This window comes from Hermetia illucens, chromosome 5 (assembly GCF_905115235.1).
Source record: "Hermetia illucens chromosome 5, iHerIll2.2.curated.20191125, whole genome shotgun sequence".
NCBI lineage: Eukaryota > Metazoa > Arthropoda > Insecta > Diptera > Stratiomyidae > Hermetia > Hermetia illucens.
The window spans coordinates 54,047,743-54,068,213 of record NC_051853.1 but is presented as its reverse complement, the minus strand read 5'-3'; the positions used below and the strand labels follow the sequence as shown (position 1 = coordinate 54,068,213).

Genomic DNA, 20,471 nt, shown 5'->3' with positions numbered 1-20,471 from the left:
GGGCAATCGCAGAGAAAGTACATGAGAGTTTCCCTTCCTTCTCCGCAGCTTCAGCAATGCGAATTGTAGCGTATGCCGAGCTTAGCGGCATTGTCCCCTATGGGCCAGTGCTCTGTGCAGACCGCCGTAATCTTGAATGCACTTGCACGCGTCTGGCACAGGAGCTCTCATGATCGGGCTACGTTATAAACGGTACAAATCCTCCTTGACTTGGCACAGCTAGTAAGTAGTGCGAGTAGACTCCGCCCTTGACACCCTACGAGACACCAAGTGTTTCTGCCGAAGGGCCGCCATAAACAGAGCCCCACCTGACCAATCCGTCAGCCCGCTCATTCCCCTCCATGCTCCTATGCCCGGGAACCCAGAGGAGGTTGACTTTGAGCGCGCCGCCCAGACTGTTCAGCGCGTGTCTGCACTGCTTCACCAGCATGGGCGGAGGATGTCGTCGCTGAGTACAAGGCCTTGATGGCCGGTTGGCTGTCGGTCAGAATGGCTATGTTACGTTTGGGGCTCGGATCACGTTCCAGCCATCGACAGACTTCCAATGTCGTCAGCGGTTTATTTATTTTTAAAATTGAGTCCATGTATTGATCCCACGAATAGTCCGGGAAGAATGTCCACCCTGGCTTGCCCGGCCACCAGGGTAAGGGGTGAAATTGAAAGTGTCCAAGGTATTCAGGGTTCCCATAATAAAACCAAGCTCCCATTGACCACACAGCCCTCAGCGTATGCTGTTCCACTTTTTCTTGGGGTCCTATTAAGACCTTCTCCAGTGCAGGGAGGAGGTCTATGCTCGTATATTGTAAATAAAACACTCTCAGCATTTCTCTATTCACATAATTTTATTAAAAGTATCCGCAGTAAAACTTACAGAAAAAATATTTGATAAAATACATCTTGCGTAAAATATATAAGATTCTCACAATTTATTTTCTGTTAATATTATGTATAAAATCAATAATAGATCAAGATAGTGAGTATTCAAGCTCTACTTTCATCTTACAGACTAACATTGTATACTATCATCGTAATACGTGGCTAAACAGTCTTTTGACCATGATTTTCATGTGTTTAGAACCACATGCAATGATAGCGTTTCCGTCGATAGATGATGAATACTATCAAGCAAGCGACAACTATCAGCAGTAGAATAATGGCCACTACAATTGCGGCTGTAATGAGAATGCAATAATGTGATTATTACCCGAACTGAACGATGAGAACAAATATCTTAGTACCTGTGTTGGTGGGTTTCTCCTCCAGTAATTGCACAGCCCGTTCGTAGGATCCGTTTGTACGCGGTGCATTCGGTAAATCGAGAATCTTCACAAATAAGTTGTAGAGATCAATGTTTTCGTACTTGTCGAGCACTTTACCCTGAGGAAACGATGGCCCCTTCGCCATCAAAACTCCAGACATTTCTGGATATTCGTTATCGTAACCATGTACCCCATAAAATCCGGCGCCTGAATTTTGAAAAAAAGCGTTAAATTTCCAACTTTAAATAGGTTTTTTTCGATAGGAACACGCAAAAGTTACTCACGAGTCTGATTATATGTTTTTTTATAATACTCAATGGCTTTGTACAAGTCCTGGAAGACATAATTCAAATCTGCTACAGCGACAATTGGTCCGAAGCGTGGCATTTTTACATGCCACCTTTCGGGTAAGTTTGGTTGTTTGAACACCTTAAAGTGCCCAAGAGTGTTTGATGCATTTACCAGACGATTAAATATTTCATCAATTGCACCTGTTGAGAATGAAATTTGAAGAGACCTTCATTCATATTTCAAAGCTTTCAGGAAATTACCTTCATCTTCTGGAACGATTTGCAGCACCGGGCTGGTACCGTATGTTTTATAGGTGCCGTTCTCTAAGAAAGGAGAAAAGTCAATCACATTTGATGCATTGACTTCTATCATGCCGTGGTCGCTTAAATGTATGACGTTAGTGCAACTTGTTAAATTGTGCAGTTTCAGCTGTTCTTGAATGTATCCGGTAATTTCATCTACTTCTTTTATGTGGTTATTCATCTGAAATTGATAAAATAAAAATTATAAATTCGAGCTTGGAAATGAACGAAAAAATACGAATGTCTTTCGGACAATGAACATGCCTGCGCCTGGAGTATGAAAAAAATCTTGTGATGAAGAAACACTCTTTTCTGTTGGGAAAAACACGGTTTAAACGAAACTGGCTAGAAATATGTTATAATCTGTTTCATAGGAGTCAGTAATATTTAATGTGAGCGATTTGCTAGTCTGGTTGAAGAGGCAATTTCAGGAAATCCTTTGAATAATCGTGAAGTAAAAGCAAATATGGCGCAGATATCGAATGAATATTCATTAATAATGAACCAAAAACAACAGCCAACAATGAATTTAATGGAAGCGAGTGAGTTCCATTGGTTATTCTGGGGTTAAAGGAGGTTAGAAAGCACTTTTCCCCTTTTTGTGGCACTGTGATATACTCCGGCCGGAAAGACGGAAATTAACCCTTAAGGCGTGGGCCGTCTTTTTCTGAGTGCATGATTCTGACGAGATACTGACTGGGACATTTCGGTTCAGAATGAAAGAATACACCCCAATGAAGGCTTCCAATAGAGATGGGGAGGAGGTTTTCCACGAGCCATTGACTGCAGCCCAGGAGAGCCTCTAAAGGTTATCTGAATACCAAAATTAGCTCTAATAACAAACTGGCTAGAACCTATATTGGGGATACACAGTCTTAGTGACTGCAATGGTAACGGAGAAAGGCACTTGTATGCGGACTTTTGCAGCTTCCACTGCTTCATAATTGGTGCCACATTGTTCGAGCGCAGAACCTGTCACAAGATTAGTTGGATTTAATCTGACCGGTAGAGCACGAGCAAATACAATGATCATATTGTGATCAGCAATAGATTTAAGAGTTGTGTTTTGGATTTGCATATCAACACCTAGTGATCGCTTATGTATTTCTTGCAAGGTTGTAGAGTTCCGGTGCTTCAAGTTCAACACTAACCACTTAATTGCCAGCTTTTGTTTGACAGTGAGGAAACTACCTTACTGATCGGATAGCACATGATCTGAATAGTTCTTCTGAGAATATTGATAAGTATTGCATCTCCATTAAAAATGGGCTCTATTTGGACGCTACGTTTTGAAAACAACCGCAAATTATAATACCTTCAGAACTATACTATACCTTATCATGAAAAACTTGCAAATACTCGGAAATTTTTCAATGGCCGGTTACAGTCGGTCCTCAGTGTTGCCTTTTTAATAGCAAAGTTATCAAATTTAATACCTTTTGAAGTTCTTTAGTACCTCAGTACTTTTTTTAGTTAGATATATACTTTCCAGTACTTTTCAACAGACACCGAAATGAAATTAATATTGAGCAATACTAAGTTTTGTCATTGATAAAAGGATCGATAAGCAAAACAAAGTAGCGGTTTCGGTAAATGTCCTCCACTACGTCATAAAAGGTATGAAATTACCCACTAAGTTGGACATAGAGAAGGAACAACCCTCTGCGAAAACTGGCAATTCGAAAACAGCATGACCAGAGCAGAATATTCTGGTTAGTGATGTTTCAGTCACCCGGCCAGAACAAAATGGTGTTCATCTCTGAAAATAACTAGGGAAAAAGCCTTTCTTTGCGAAAGAACGTGATATAAAAATCTTAAATTTTTGATAATCAATTTAGGTTTAATGGAAAGTAGTATGTCTATAGGTTAGCCAATATAGATTTTAAAGCTAATGACAGACATGCAATTGTGAAGTATGGTGGCGGGAATTAATTAGCTTGAAGCTTCAAATCGACCAAAGTGAGAATATTGGGAGTAGGCTTAATATATTGTTCCTTAATTTATTACAAAACGCTACCTTGGGCATATAACAATCTTTTGTCATCCAGAGAAACAACAACCCTAAGTACACTTTCTTTTAGGCACGAGACTGGTTATTATATAGTGTCCATCCCAAGTCTGTATGCCTCCCGAAGCGGTAAATCTGAATCCGGTTGAATATTTGTTCATTTGCTCGAACTTCAGGTTCATAAACGGCCCATCTCCTCGAGAAATGATTTCTTGAAGGCATTGTGAGAAGTTCAGAACGAAATTTGCCCCAGTGTGATTCAACACCTTTTCAATACAATGCGTCGTTGTTTTACAGCCGCATTTGAATACAAAACATTTCGTTCATTTTTCCCCTTTGTATTCATTGTGTGATCTGCATTACGTCTTGTCGGATACGTGTTTAGTGTGTGTTCTTCAATCTCCCTCCTAGAAGAATTCGGTAGGCCATCCAAGCCCGGAGCTTCATTGTCATCTATTCTACTGCAGATTTCCAGCAGCTCATCTGTGATTAATGAAGAATTGCCAACAAATGTGTTAGAGCACTTCATTCAAGACCGTAATGGTACATTACAGGATTACAGTACCTTATAGGACGCAATGTGGTCAACATTGCGCTCGCCCAAGATTACCAATTTTATGATTTGAAATACACTTTATTATTAAGTATAGTCTCCGTGAACATCAATACACTTGTTGCAACGAGATTCCTATTTATAAATTACGTCCCTGAAGTGAGAACTTGAAAGGACTGAAAAATACGCTTCCAAAGCTGTTATGACCTCATCATTTGAAGAAAAACGCTTTCCACGCATGATTTTTTTAGGTCTGGAACCAGAGTGAAATGGCTAGGAGCCAATCTGGTGAATACGACGGATGCTCTAACAATTCGAACTGGAATTAATAGATTTTAGCCTTTGTCAAAATGCTCTAGTAACACAGTGCATTGCCCTGATGAAAAAGAACTTTTTTCTTCTTCAAAGCTGGCCGTTTTTCCTTCAGTTGGTCTAAATAATATTCAGAATTTAATATTTTACGAGTCTGCAAGTAATTCACAAAAAAAAATTCCTTTCGCATCCCAAAAAACTGATGCTAACACATTCTTGGCCGATTTCAGGACACGAACTCGTTTCGGAACCGAAGAACCAGGTTCACTCCACTCTTTGCCTCTTGTTTTGATTCAGGATCATGGTGGTAGGCCCAAGTCTCATCCATAGTCATGTATCGGCTCACAAAATCCACTTTATCCTAAATTTTGCTAAGAAAATCGCATTCGAATGTGTTTTTGTCCCATTGTTAGCAAATGCGGCACCCATTGTGCACAGAGCTTTCTGAAACTCAATATTTCAGTCAAAATATTGCTTACACTGCCCAATGAGATGCTTAGGGCTTCTAGTAAATTTCTTTCAGTCACTCGACGATTTTCCAATACGATATCCTGCATTTTTCTACGATTTCTGTTGTTGTTGCTGTTTTTGGACGTCTTTGACGTCTTCAAGGCTTGTACGACCACGTTCAAATTCAGCAATCCATCTTTCTACTGTACTAATTGAATGCCAAGAGTCCTTATACACTTTAACATTCGTTCATAAATTTCCTTTGCTTTTAAACCTTTCAAAAATAAAAATTCAATCACTGGACGATACTTGATTTTTTTCCATTATAAAAAGTCTCTGGCACGCCGATACTAAGTGGCTTGTAAAGAAAGAATGAATGACAGACTGAAATGAAATTTTACATACGTTCATATGAAGAGTGTACCAACATAACAAAAAAAATTTAGGCTAGTGGCAACGCCCTCTCTTATCGAACCGCAAAACTTATTGAACAATCTACTATCACTCATTCACACCTGAGTCGACTGGTATTCGACGTCAAATCACAATACAAATTCTCCTGCCATCAGTAAGGTTTGAACCGCGACCTTTTGTACGACAGCCTTGTGCTCTAACCACTCCACCATCCGGACACCACTTTCTTTGTGGGGGAATAACTCCTGAATCATTTTCGATAAAAGAATAATCTGCAGAAATGGCCATCACAATTTTAAAGGCTCTCCCCCACGCCGCTGAACAAAGATCCTTAAAAGATTCTCTTTTGCCTGGGTGGCCAACTTGTCGTTTTTGCGAGCTTCCTTATAGGTATGCTCCTGTTGTGGATAGTTAAATTAGTGCGGCCGCCATTCAGTAGATGGCGTGTGATGTGAGTTCAATTTTTCTGATGATATATGTGACACATGTCGAAGTACAATGAATTCACGTGGAATACACAACTTTTCACCTTCTATAACTTTGTTAGTAACAGTTGAATTGCATTCAAACCAGAATTTTGTCTTATGTAAGCATTTATACTGATGCCAGATTTCGTACTTCTAGAATGAACTTGAGGGAGCTTTCCAGGTAAATTTCTAAAATATATATATATATATATACTACTAATAACTTTATTTGAGCAGATATCGGAATGGGATGTATTTTGAAGCCTAGATTTTGTATAGCTGCATCGCTATGATTTTTTTGCAAGATAGTTCGGTTGGATGCGTTCTGAGAACGAGGCCTGTTTCACTTTTTGGGGCAGATATTTTGGGTCTCACTGTCCTGCGTTTCACATAATGCCAGAAATAAGACCATTTTCGAAAAGTCCTAATTGACCTCTTTCGCTTGATACACCACATAACCATATTCTGTGAAAAAAGTGTTGCTCCCCCCTTAATTTCAACGCAAAATTATGTCATGATGCATGTAAAGGAACACATAGACCACATGTTCTGACCAAATTTCGTGACAATCTGTTCAGCCGCTTTCGAGTAAATCGGCTATGACAGACGGACAGACAAACATTGACTCGATTTTTGGTTTGCTTCACACAAAACCTTAAAACCCCCACTTTGAGGGGCCATAACTTGACTGCCACAAGTTTTCATTGGGTTGAGAGAGGGGGATCTCCTTCCTCCATAAAAATTTACACCCCTTTGGGAAGAGGGTTGAAAATTCTACCTTCACCACATGTTCTAGGCTCCACATGTATGTGTCATTGACTTATTCCGAATGAAATCCCATTTTCCGCCAAGAATTTCAAATAAAAAGATTTGCTATGTCAAAGCCACTATAATCGCACATATTTAAAAAAATAATAAAAAATTATATCCTTTTTACACATTTTTCAAACACGTCCCCACCCTACAATTTCCATATAGAATAATTCATTTTTACTACTATGAAACTACACGTCCACGCGATATTAAAAAAGCCAACGTAAAGTATACAAATGATGCTAATATAATTATCTGATGAGCAAATATTAAAAATAACTAAATGTGTCGACTTCCAAGCAACTTTATATGAAGAATTAAATAATTAGACGATAGTGTCTAACAATATTCTATTAACAAGACTAGCAAGAAGGAATGTTCCTTCATTATGTCTGAGTTACGTGATGCTGCACAGCAACTTACCTTATCTGAGAAGACGATTTATTTTCTCTATTTCTCCACGTTTGTAACAATGCAGAAAGAATTGTGTAAATATAGCATAAATTGCTTTAATACATGTGAATAGTTGATCAAACTTGAATGAAATAAGATGCCTCAATATTTAAACCTGATATTAAGTTGCATCAAAGCATCTATTATTCAGCTTTCTATTTTACATGAATTAGTCACGGAGTCTGGTCGCTGGCTTGTAAACAACAAATGGAAATCTCAATTATCAGAATTGAAGATTTAACAAAATTGCTGATTCATTTCTAATTTGCAGAGAGTTTATATTGTTTCAATCAATTATGTAGTAGGTGATAGATTGTAAACTGATGGAGCCCCAATTTGGACTCCATGTTGACTTTCATCGGTTAAGAGAGATCTATTGGTCTATATTCAAAAGGTGAACTAGATCTATAAGTCTATAGTTCTATTGGAAATTCATCAAGGTAGCTGCAATGAAACGAACTTCATTTAACGAGTATGTGAAAGGTATCCAGAAGGACGACAAACTTCAATCGACGCTGATGGTTGGTGTTCCATACCTGTGAAAGGGAGGTGTGATTTTTTTTCATCGAATATTGTCATGTGGAGTATCAAATGAAAGATATCGATTAGTACTTTTCAAAGCTGATCTCAGTTCTGACATTTAATGCAGAAGTGGGAGGGCGGGGGCTGAAAAGTGTTCATTTGTTTTACGGACCCATTTTCAGGACCTACCCCATCGAAAAATCTGAAAAAAAAAATTACGAAGCTGCCACTATTCGATGCCTAGGCTTCGATATTTTTCAAAAAAAGTTAATAATAGTACATTACTGTAATTCTTAGTAATTGATTACAAACTCCTCTGCCCTGGGAGCAGTGTGATCGAAAGTGGCAACAGGTGGAAAATCGCTCCTTTATATCATCACAAAAACACGACAAGGTTGCGAATTTTATTGAACTAAACCGCCAGTTGTTTTAGTCTAAGCTAGACTAAAGCTGGATAGTTGTTTAGGATATGCGGGATCCTATATCCACATCCACATTATGGTGGACCGAAGTCAAGTCACGCCGCTCCCAGAGCAGAGGTGACGCGTCTGAAAAGTTGCCTCTGATTTTCGGTTTTTTATTTTTATTTTTGAATGCTTGGGTGCTATGCCCCAAACTAGGGATCCGTGGTTTAAAAAAATATAGGAGTAAGTTGATCCCCATTTGGTCCGCTCCACCATCATGTTTATGTGGACTTAGGATCCCGCATATCCTAAACAAAGTTATAATAATTATAATCTGTCGTTTCAGTGAATTTTCTGATATAATATACGCATATATTGGATTGGGGAAAAAGTAATGTCGCATTCGTGATTGAATTTAGCGCTTTATTTAACATACTTAGAATTATCCGATTTAAGTCAAATATGCGCCGTTTTGTTCGCAAACCGGTTAGAAGGTAACTTATTGTAAATTATTTGCAAAAAACTCAAACAGCCAGTTTTCCCAAGCCTCTTTTGAAGCAAACTTAGTAGCACCAAGAACGTTTTGCATGGACCGGAAGAGATGGTAATCACTTGGTTCCAGGTCCGGACTATACGGTGGCTGCGATAGGACATCCCATTCGAGCTCCCGTAGCTTCTGGCGGATCATCATAGATGTATGAGGCCGAGCGTTGTCCTGGTGGAACAGAACACCATTCCTATTGACTAATCCTTACTACAAACGGTCTAGTTGCTCACAGCAGAGGACCAAATTGAGGGTCTGGCCATAGTTGAGCAGCTCATAGTGGATGATTCCCTTCCAATCCCACCAAACACACAGCAAAAGCTTCCTGGCCGTCAATCTGGACTTGGCAATGGTTTGGGCCGGCTCGACGCGCTTCGACCACGACCTTTTTCGCTTGAGGTTGTCGTAGGTTATCCACTTCTCATCACCAGTCACCATCCGCTTCAAAAATGGGTCGAATTCGTTCCGTTTCAGCAGTGCATCGCAGGCGTTGATTCGGTTTTTGCGTCAACTCGTGTGGCACCCAAACATCCAGCTTTTTTTGGAATCCAATCTTCTGGAAATGGTTCCAAACGGTTTTATGGTCTATACCCAGTTCCTGGCACAAATTCCTTCAAAAATTTTTTCGGCCGCCTTCGTTGCATTTTTATCTCGCAGGTAGTAAAAATGTAAAATATGACGAATTTCTCGCTTGGCGGACTCCATCTTTGACACACTATAACTTGAAACTGAAACCTACGATCACAACACTGTCAAAGAGACACTTGTAGCACCGATTGTCTTCAAATGGCCGTATAGTATGATCCGATGCGATAAGTACAAGACAAGATATGTTTAAGTATCGCGTCTTTTCCCCCAACCCAATATGTTTATATATTTTGACCACAAAGGGGAGTTTGTCTCCACAGCTCTGTTCACATATGATTATTTCACGACATCATACAAAAGAGTATTGATTGATCCGTTCAACCCAGAAGTTGCCCAAAAGTGTAACACAACCTCAAATCCATATTAGGCGGAAGAAAGGAGAATTTACATAATAGCTGCATTGTTCCAAATAACTGGAATGGGAAAATAATATTAATCCGACCCCAAATTTTGAGGAGTCATTCTGAGTTTGTGTGGCCGGATGGCTCAAGTGGTTAGAGCGCTGGGCTGTCGTAGCGGAAGGTCGCGGTTCAAATCTCGCTGGGGGCAGAGGAATTTGTTATCGTGACTGGATGTCGGACACCAGTCGACTCAGCTGTGAATGAGTACCTGAGTCAAATCAGGGTAATAATCTCGGGCGAGCGCAATGCTGACCACATTGCCTCCCACAGTGTACTGTGGTGTGCCGTTTCGGTCTTGAATGAAGTGCTCTAACACACTTCAAGGCCCTGATCCAATATGAATTGTTGCGCCAACGATTATTATTATTATTATTATTCTGAGTTTGCACCCCCAAGCCACTTTCGAAATGAACCTTACAAAAATCTTTCTAATTACCTATAGATAACGGATACGACTGGTGGAACCGCAATATGAGCGTTTAGCAGCCGAATAATACGGGATTGCAAGAGGTAGCTTTGTGTTAGCTATGATCGGCGCCGTGACTTTTACATCTACCTCGCTCCTCTAAGTCTCATTTTGACAGAGCTTCGGCAGCTCCGTATCCGACGCCCGTGATTGTTTTTTTTGCCCAACAAAAACTAAGAGAGTTTTGCGCAGGTGGATATTGTACTGACCAACGAAAGTGAAATAAATATGTGCCGAAAAGGATGATCTGATTCAGCTTTTGGTCTGATATGCATGTGTGCATAACTTGTCTTAGCTTGTTAATGAGGATTATCCCCACAGGAACCCTCCGATAATTTTATTCAAACCCGAAAACGGGGATATGTCAAGCTGACTTGCAAAAGTGATGGTTCAGAAAACTTTTTTGCTCGTGTGGTCAAATAGAATGAACAGAGAAAGTTTCCTATAGAACAACATACAACTCCATGTTCAGATAAAGTGCATTCTCCGGTAGAGTACCTAGCTTCTAGGGGAATAGTATGCTGCCTAATATTCGCTTGTGCCCACAGGGAACTAGTTAAATTTTTTTTCGAAAAAAGTAATCTTATAAAAAAGCTTAATGAAACCTCAAATTAATGGTTTAGGGAAATACGGAAAATTATTTAAAGGACTGCAAAGAGACGAACATAAATGTTTGGTGAAGGGTTATGACAGTCCACTGCTTTCATTATTATGATTGCCATAAGAAACTTGGAAGATAGTAGTAGCACCCGAAGAGAACGGTTACTGGAAAGTTGGAGTAGAATATTAGGGAAGCAAAGCTTTGGATCCGGAAGGAAAACGTAATAATGCGTTCAAGCTCATGGAGAATGCATGTTCGTCCCAGCATTGTGGGAGTGGCAGAAGTTTGTGACAACTTAAGGCGAGACAACGTCTTCTTATCCGATATATCTTTTAAGCACTAGAAAGAATGTACTGAAGCAGAAAATAGCTATTTTGGGTAGTTGATAACTTGGTAGCTCTCAGATTGGCATGTAGATTTCTCTTTCAACAGTTACCTTCAGTTTATTCGAAGTCAGTCCAGGAGTTAGAGAACTTAAAAAAAAAACTAAGGCCATTCTTTTTGCAACCGCCTGCAAGATTTTGGCTTATTTCAGCGCATTTTCACTTAGTTCTGATCGACTTTGTATGCGTTTGCATTGCACTTTTTTGTACATAAATTTCCATAAACTTCGCTAGGAAATGGGATCAGGCAATAAATCTACTACACCACCATGGAAGAATGAACTCTTAATGCTATCATTGAAATGATAAGAAGCGTAGCGCCAAGCATACTTCCAATCATAACAAGAAAATATCCGTAAACAGAAATTGCTTATGTCATACGGGTTTGTTTCTAAACAAGAGAGTAATTAGCATCTCAACAAATCCACAATCAAATACTTAGTGGGTGGAAGTGATTAAGAATGCAAATTGGTAAGGAATTTATCACTCCTTAAAATTGCTCAGGTGGTACTCAAAATAGCAGCAAAAAAAAACGAAAAACCCAACATTCATTATAGGAAAATACCAGGCAAAATATTAAACCAAAAGCAATGCAGCTAAGACAACATTTACTATTGAAATAATTATCGTTTGGTGCTACATACGTTTACTCTACGTTGTCTTATTGACATAGTATCATTATTATTATCGGTTTCCGTTGAAGTAATTAATATTCTTTGGCGATAGCACGTAGCTTGAAGATTACGAAATTTGCATTGCAGCAAACTATAATCAGTTTAAATAATTAGAAGCAATGCCGCGCATCTGAAACGGCTGTGCAGTCATACAATTATTGCTAGTAAGCTATTCCAAATATGATGCAGTAGCAATAAAATAAATCAAAATTTCGAGGCAAAGTATTTTTCCAATGCTCTTCTTTGTCTCAGTTACGTGCTCGAGGAAACAATGTATGAACGTCTTTTTGGGCTCAATGAAACTCTACAAATGATGGCTCAACTTCAGGAATGTAGATAAATATTAAATATGGAATGAAGCAATTAAATGGAAGATACAGGAAAGTCCTTCAAATCTTCTCCTCGACCAATTTGATAACCGAAAATATTTTGAGAATGAATGATTTCAATATGGATTAATATGAAAGCAAAAATTCGATCATAAATTAACGGAATATTAATAATGACCCGAACAACACAAAGGCTAACACAAACACCCATGGCCAAAAAGGATTCGAATCCGGAAAAACAAAATCGAGGGACTGACGCTCAATCAACTCTGTAATCACGCCGTCGACGATCTCAGATGCTTGCATGGGGGTTTATGTTTCTCATCCAAAGCATAACAAAGTATCCAACTGGCTATGAAAATTATTAGGGCGGGATAAAACGCTTTTTACATGCTGAATGCATCTCATAATCTCATCAGACTCGCTAAAATTCCTCGTCAATTGTGTACCTAAGTAGATGAGATTGTCTCAACTAGTTTTTAGACAATGAAAAAAAATCGTTTTTGAGGAATCTGAATTTATTCATCAACATAATCTCTTTCAAAAGTGATATATTCATTCCAACGTTTCTCTAATTTTTCCATGTTTGTTTTTTTTGTAGAAAGATTTTTCTTGGCTCTGAAAATAGGCCTCATTTTCTTCATCGAAGCCAAATCTCTTTACATACCCTAGAGTAACCTTTTCAGATCTGTAAAAAGTCAATAGTTCCAAAACGTTAGATATTGTCTTCTCTTTGTAGTTAAGTCTAAAATTGATAGACCAGTAGCTTACTCCAAACTACAATTTTATTTTATTATGTATATATATATTTCGGGAGCAACTTACTCCCTTCTTCAGTACAAAGCTACTAAAAACAATTGCGATTCTACGGTTTATTAAATTAAATTAGTAAATTACCGCGGCAAGTCTTATTAATTTTGAGGGGCAATTACCGGAATCTGTGTTTAATAACCGCGTCGCGTCTTCTCTCAGAATTTCTAGACTTTCCCAAGGGTCCAAGGTTGTCGTCCAGTTAGTATGCCGCAAGAGTTCAAGAGAGGCTGTTTTTTGAGAGATGAAACGCTTCGGAATCTCTCCTCGCTCACTACGCACCATGGAACTAACCACAGATAGCTCCTACCGGACTCCTATTCTATGAGGAGAATTGTTTCCTTTCTGTCGCTTTGTAAGAGCTCTAACCATCGAAGCTCCTCCTGAATACAGTTTATGTCACTAACTGCATAACATACTTTTTAAGATTCGAGCATTTCCGGAGTGATCGCCTCCACTTGCAAAGGTCTCCTTAAGACAACTTCAAGCTGTTTCCTCTCACTAGCAAATCTCGAACAACGAAGAGTATGTGTTTCCGGTCCCCATATTCACCTAGACATTCAGGACAAAAGGACGTATCGATATCCACCGGGAACGATCAGAAACCTCAAGTGATAGTGGACATCTCCATGGATGCGCATAATCCAAACTTGAATATTTGGCATCTCGCTGTGTGTCCACTTCCCTTTGCGAGAATTATCCCGACGTTCCCTGGCACACCTTGATTGTGTGCGTTCTCTCCTCCCGTTCCGCCTTTCAGCGTTACGCATTCGATCATCACGTACCTTCCAGTTGTACATTCTTCGCATCTCTTCAGCCAAAGCATCTGACGTTGTGCAGAACATACTAGCAACTCTTAACACGTTTCGACGATATACTACAGACGATTTTCTTCTATACACCTTAACAAGCCCTCGCCCAAACTGCTGCTCCATACAGAAGAATGGATGAGCACACTCTGGCTAGCAACAGTCTTCACTAGCATAGCCACAGCATAGCCAATATGGGTAGCTTGTCGCGGAAGTTTGATGCGTACCACATCGTTATAAACCACGTTCCAGGATAACCTTGAGGTACAAAATATTCAGTTGGGCCTACGTGGGTGTCATACAGGAGGTTTCTATCTCCTTTCTCGAAGTAGTCCCTGCTGATTAACTGAATATACGTGACCACATCCAGCTTGCTTAGAGTTCTTATAACATACTTCCACCGCGCTGAGTTGAAAGCATTCCTCACATCGAGGGTGATGATAGCATGGAAGTTTTTTGGTACTACCTGCCTCCGTATACCTGCAATTGTTTCCTCTGCCAAATTTACCAGCAGCAGCAACAGCGTCTTTTTTACTGAGTCAGAAAGACGCCATCCTCCAAACAGATGTTTAAATTGGAAATGAAATTTGAAATTGGCCGATAAGACGACGGCTCGTCGGTTGGTTTGTCATTTTTTGGTAGCAGAAACTCTGTGTTTTTTTACTGAGTCTTATTTCTATCGTCACCTCAAAAGTCACGTTTGGTACTCCGTCCAGCCTGGGTGCTTTTTTGTCCCTAACTTTTCGCAGGCTTTGCTAACATCCTTTAGGGGATACTATCTTTCGATCATGGTCACTATCATTCGTAACGAATCTGGACACTTGTTCTGTCGGGTGCTGCTTCTTTTGAACTTACCCATTACACTATAGGCTCCACCCCACGGGTTGATGTCGACCTCTTCACACAGTTCCTTAAAACAATTTCGTTTCCTCTCGTGGATTGCCGTCCGCATCTCTCTTCGGCAGGCTTTGTATGTATATCACCTTTCTATATAGTTTCCTGTTAATTATTCGCGCGTTAGTACTTTTTTTTCCAACCTGCATGGTTTCGTCATTTCACCAAGGTTTCGATAATCTATGGAAATTGCATCTGTGCCTTGGCATAGGGGCATCACAGGCAGCCACCACGCTGCTTCCAAATTTTCCACAGAATATGAAAGTTATTCTGTCGATTTTTATGTTTGAATTAGTTGAGCAGAGATCTTCTATCAACTTTTGTTTCCGGAATGTATTGTCGTACAGTGTGTCGGGGAGCAGGCAATACAGAGAAGGAACTTCTAGATGTGGGATAAACATTTCAAAGATGGGCGAGAACTTATTGAAGACAAAGCGCGTTCCGGTCGACCATCAACGTCAACTGACGATGAACATGTCAAGGAAATAAAAAATTTGGTGCTCGCAAATCTTCAATTAACAATTAGAGACTTTGCTGATGATGTTGGCATTTCAAAATGATCAGTAAATACCATTTGGAAAGACAATTTGGGCCTTAGACGCGTAAAACGCGTGGATCTTATATTCCATTATTTTTGCTAACACATGCGTACACGTAGAATTACACGTACAAAGCAGTAATATACCTCTGTAATTCTTACACTGTAACTGGTTGTCTTTTGGTAGATAGGGCAAACAACAGACTTTAACCACTCAAGCGGGATTCGTTCTTAATTCTAGATATATCGAACCAGCATTTCTGGTCAATTGGCCGCCTTGTTTAATGGATTATGCTAGGATATCAACACCCTGTGCATTTTCCAACGTTTGGGAACAACTGCTCAACTAGTCTTCTTGATTCGAATAGTTGAACTATCGTGGAAAGCAGCTGTTCAGTCCTGTCTAGGTGTTGTCTGCGAGCCGATTTGAGATGTTTTGCAATATAGAAGTCGGTCGTTCTGCCAACTACACTGTGAACTACTCAGCTACTGTCTCTTTTTTCAGGTTGCATCAGGCCGAAGACTGGGTTTTTACTCTGTATATCCTCGACATATGGTACCTGCATGCGACTTTAACCCCGTAATGGTCGAAGTTACAGTTCGCTCTTTGATATGGTCTAACATTAAGGATGCTTTTCTGGATGAGATTATGATCTATTTGCTAGCATTTGTGAGATGGATTAGATATCTGCTACATACATAATCAATGATGTCGTTATCATTCAATGCATCATGGAGACTGTGACCACCGGTTATTCCTTTGCGTATCTTCGTGATTCCCAACTTTTGCGTTGAAATTGCCAAATATTATTTTAGTGTTATTTATTGGCGAAACATCCTTTCACAGCATCATAGAAATCACTTCTAATTTCATTGTCTTCCTTCCTCTTGTGGTAAAAAGTGAAATGCACCCGGAATTTACTTAGAAATTATAGCCACATAAGCGTTATTCATACTATGCAGCAGGTAGTGTCTCCAAGCGTAGCGTATCAAACACAAAAGTATTCTTCATATATTCGCTATGCGAGTGTTCATACTTATCAGCAGCTTGCGTTACATATCAGCACGAAGCGTATCCAACACAACGCAGACGAAAGTATTCATACTATCTAACACAAAGCATGTCAGACACAAAAGATTACTTCCATTTATTGACTATAAGAGTATTCATACTTACCAACAGTAAGCATTCCGTATCCGCACAGATACTGCACAGCACACGTTCTGGCAAAGGATATTTTTCCTTTGCTGGAAAGCGTCCCTGAAGGGAAATTGAAAAGCGATTCCATCGACCAAAGCGGAAAAGCATATACATGAGCATGACTTTCTTTTTAGGAGGAGGAGAAGGCCAATCTATATCAAAATATGTAGCATAGTTTCCGCAAATATAAAGTGGTTCCATGTGCAAACTTGTATTTGATCTGTAATTTCGCTAAAAAAGGCACCAAATTTGTTCCTTTTTCAATTGTAACTTTATCATCAGCTTGGATAAATAAACGAATGAGTACAATGTCATGCAAAAAGAACGGTAGTTGCATTTATAGACCATACCAATTCTACATGAATTAATTTTTTATTAGTTTGCATTGATGAAATCATCGACGTAAGAACGAAATAGTTCCACAAAATTCCACTGGGGTACGCGGAACGGCGTACATGGACAATAATTTTCTTCCACCATACAAATTCAAGTCGGGAGACGAGTCTTCTTGGCTTCTACTGATGCCGTGCCTGATACGATCCTTGCTGGATGCGGATAAGTATGAACACTCTCATAGCAAATGTATGGAAGAATTCTGTTCTTCTGTGTCTGGCGCACTCTGTGCTGGACATGCTACCTGCTGGATACAACGAATACCTGTGCTGTGCTGAGCGCGCTAGCTGCTGTTAAGAATGAATAGAGCTTTACAATATGATGAAGGCCGAATATCAAACATCGCTGACAAACTCTTAGGACATTCGATAACTGCAGAAATATGCGTTCAGAATTTGATTTTTGTCATTGCACAAACAAATAATGATATTCAATCCGACATTACCGTGACGAAAAATTGTCGATTGAATCTGGGTTCAGTGGTGTATGCCTCAAACGAAACGGTAGTGCAATGAATAAAAGGTTATTAAACCACGTGGATGAAGTTAAGATAAAATTGTTGGGTCCTGTCCCCATATGCATGTAACTTTTCCCGAAAGGTTTTTCTCTTTTACACGAAAGATGGGAGAAACGCATTAGATTAAGGAGAAATTATGTAAACTAAGTAAGTAACTAAGTAAGAATTCGAAAAACTGCTTGCTTTGTTATTCTTTGTTTTGTTATTATTTTCCTACTGCAAAAACGGACGTTACTTTCCCAGCCACAATTGTATAACTGGTTCTTCATTTGAACGATCCGCTAGTTCCAGAGTGAGCGAAGATTCATCTTCAGTTGGCAAGCCCTTAGTATAGATTCAGCAATACTTACTAGGCCTATAAATATAAGCATCAGAAATAGTAAGTAAGAACCACTATTAAGATTTATTCATTTGGTTCTTCGATAGTTTTCAGTCATATCAGTTGGACTGAATGGATTGGGGCCATAAGTGGGAGCTTATAGAATTGTGTAGATGGACGAGAACAATCTCTAATTTAGTCAATCGCCAACTAAAATACAGATTATAAGAAAAATTTTCTAATGTACGTAACCGTAAATTTTTCAGAAATAATTTTGATAATTTTTCAGTCTTGATAATCAACTTAAACTAAATCAAATTCCTCCTTTCTCAGTTCTTAATTGACGCGAGACGGAATGTAAATGGACTGCATTCCTGATGAAAAAGGCATGGTTCAATTGATGAATTAATCAAGCAAGGGGCATATCATTTTTTATTAGCGATGCGTGTTTTACTGCATGGATTGCACAAATAAAACACACGCCATCGTCACCATTCAATGCAAGTTCAACATTTAGTTCAATCATTAAAAATGTGACGTATTTTATTTGCTTCATGCTTATAGATCGTTACGTGTATACTAATAGCCCATTAGGAAAGGCAAATTATGTTCCATGAGGTGCAAAACACGTGAAGACTGGAAAATTTGCTGATTAGTCTTTATTAGATATAAGATAAGTTTGAAACAGATACATTCTTTTAAAATAATTGTATACTTAAAGTCTATTATTTTGAGGACAATCTAACGGACTACATGGTCGCAATCGAAATCTCGGGATGAAAATTATTTGATCTAATATTATACTTTTACCATACGCCGCTAGTATTGTATAATGCATCAACGACTCGGTTAGTTCCTAGCAATGTGCTCCAACTACTACGATTTTCTGAGAACCTTATTTACTGTTCTATGCCACCCAGTTATAGAGCAACCCACTTTTTATCGTCACCAAAAAAATGTTTATCTACAATTGAACTAATAATTACCCATTGATCAGTCGCCGATGTTTTGACTATTAGCGTAAATAGGAAGACAACAAGTCGCAGTGAGAACCTTGGTTTTGTTGGTATTTATCTTCAGTCCAACTATGCTGCCTCTTTCTCCAAATCCAGAACCATTAGGGTAAGGTCCATATCTTGGCGATAGAACAGAGGTCATCAACGTAGTCGAGCTGTTTGAAAGAAAACGACGTAATCTATTAAACCTTCCACGTTTTTCAACCAAGATAGCAGGGAGGACATCACCGGTAACAAAAATAAAAATGCAACCTTGGCGGACTTCACTTTGGACTTAAAATCCCTCTAAGATCAAATTCGATGCAACTCGTCGCATTTTGCGACATCAAATGACTCTTTGATAACAACTAATAGTTTCGTAAGAATACCTCTCGTGAGTACAACCAGAGATCACTTAAAGGGGGGATCAAAATTCTTTGCGTTGTTCCACAATGGCCCGAAAATTGTTCTCGTAATCAGATTAGGAGGATACCGGCTTAATAACTGTTGATCAAGCTCTCAAGATGTTCTTCTTAACTTCTGCATCAGAACAACCTTCGGCATTCTGCGCCAACGTTCCAGTATATGCCATTGTTCTGTACCTTTTAAACTTTAGAAGTTTAACTAATTCCGCAAAAAGAGTAGATTCAAACTCTCTACCCTAGTCATTGATTATTTTCCCTGGAACACCTGTGTGAAAAGTCCGCCAGAGGTATTGCTTTAAGTCAACGTGTGAATCTGTATATAATCGTTAAGGAAAGCATGAAACTTTGAGAATATGACATAGGGCCGATTATGTCTAGGTGAACGGTATTGTAACGCAGCATGGTTAGCAACATTCGAAATTTATTTCGAATGCTGTTAACTCGACTGACGGATGCCACCACCAGTGTTCTCAGTGGCGAAGTAGGCCTTTGCCAACTATTTTTGGCAGAGATGAGGGCAACGCTGGACGCTCAGCGTCCGGGCGGCCTCTGCCACCCCAAAAGCTCGCTATTGCGTGGAAAGAATTCGAACAACTTATTCACCAGGGTATCTGCAGATCTTCAAACAGCTGTTGGTCTTCCCCACTCCATTCCGCCCCCAGATAAAACCTAAGGGTTTCAGTATGAAAACATGCCGTTGGCTGCCATTTCCTTCTAGACATTTCGGAAGATTTTACACTATTCACATGTTAATTAGAGCGTTACCAATTGAGCAAGACAGTGTCTCAATTGGTAATGCTCTTCAATTCTTAATAACAAGCATCTGCAACAACGTTATCTTCTCCAGAAGTCTGTTGAATATCAGAGGTAGCGAGAATTGGGCTGTGATTGAGAAGGAAGAGTGGGGGAACCCATTGTTCGTGGCGATCACGTCACCTCAGCCAGTGTACGGAATTAAAATTTTCCTAGTAAAACAACTTTTTAGATTTCGCCGAAAACATAATGGCAGATTGTCGAAAGTAACACGCGGTTGTGAAATTTCATTTTCTCTTGGAGGAATCTACCACCGGAACTATTATAATCCTTAACGCTGCCCTAAGTAAAACCAGAGTGTACGAATGGTTTGCAAAGTTTAAAAATAGAGAAATATCAGTTGACGGCCAACCCCGTTCAGAACGCCCCTCATCGTCAAGAAGGGTCAAGAACATCGACAAAACCCTTGCCCCTCTGTGAGATGTCTGGATTATCATAAGATTCGATTCAGAGCAGTTTATCC

General features: G+C 39.4%; 1 protein-coding gene across 1 annotated transcript in view; it reads right to left on the bottom strand.

The window, feature by feature from the left end:
* Nucleotides 1-823: 823 nt before the first annotated feature.
* LOC119657682 (bis(5'-adenosyl)-triphosphatase enpp4-like) overlaps nt 824-20,471 on the bottom strand; it is a 36,760-nt gene continuing 17,112 nt past the window's right edge. The window contains exons 3-6 of the mRNA XM_038064712.1: nt 1,811-2,033; nt 1,544-1,750; nt 1,239-1,466; nt 824-1,172 (exon numbers count right to left, since the gene is read on the bottom strand). Of these exons, the coding sequence (XP_037920640.1) occupies nt 1,072-1,172; nt 1,239-1,466; nt 1,544-1,750; nt 1,811-2,033 (759 nt within the window). The 3' untranslated portion in view covers nt 824-1,071. The remainder of the gene's footprint in view (nt 1,173-1,238; nt 1,467-1,543; nt 1,751-1,810; nt 2,034-20,471) is intronic.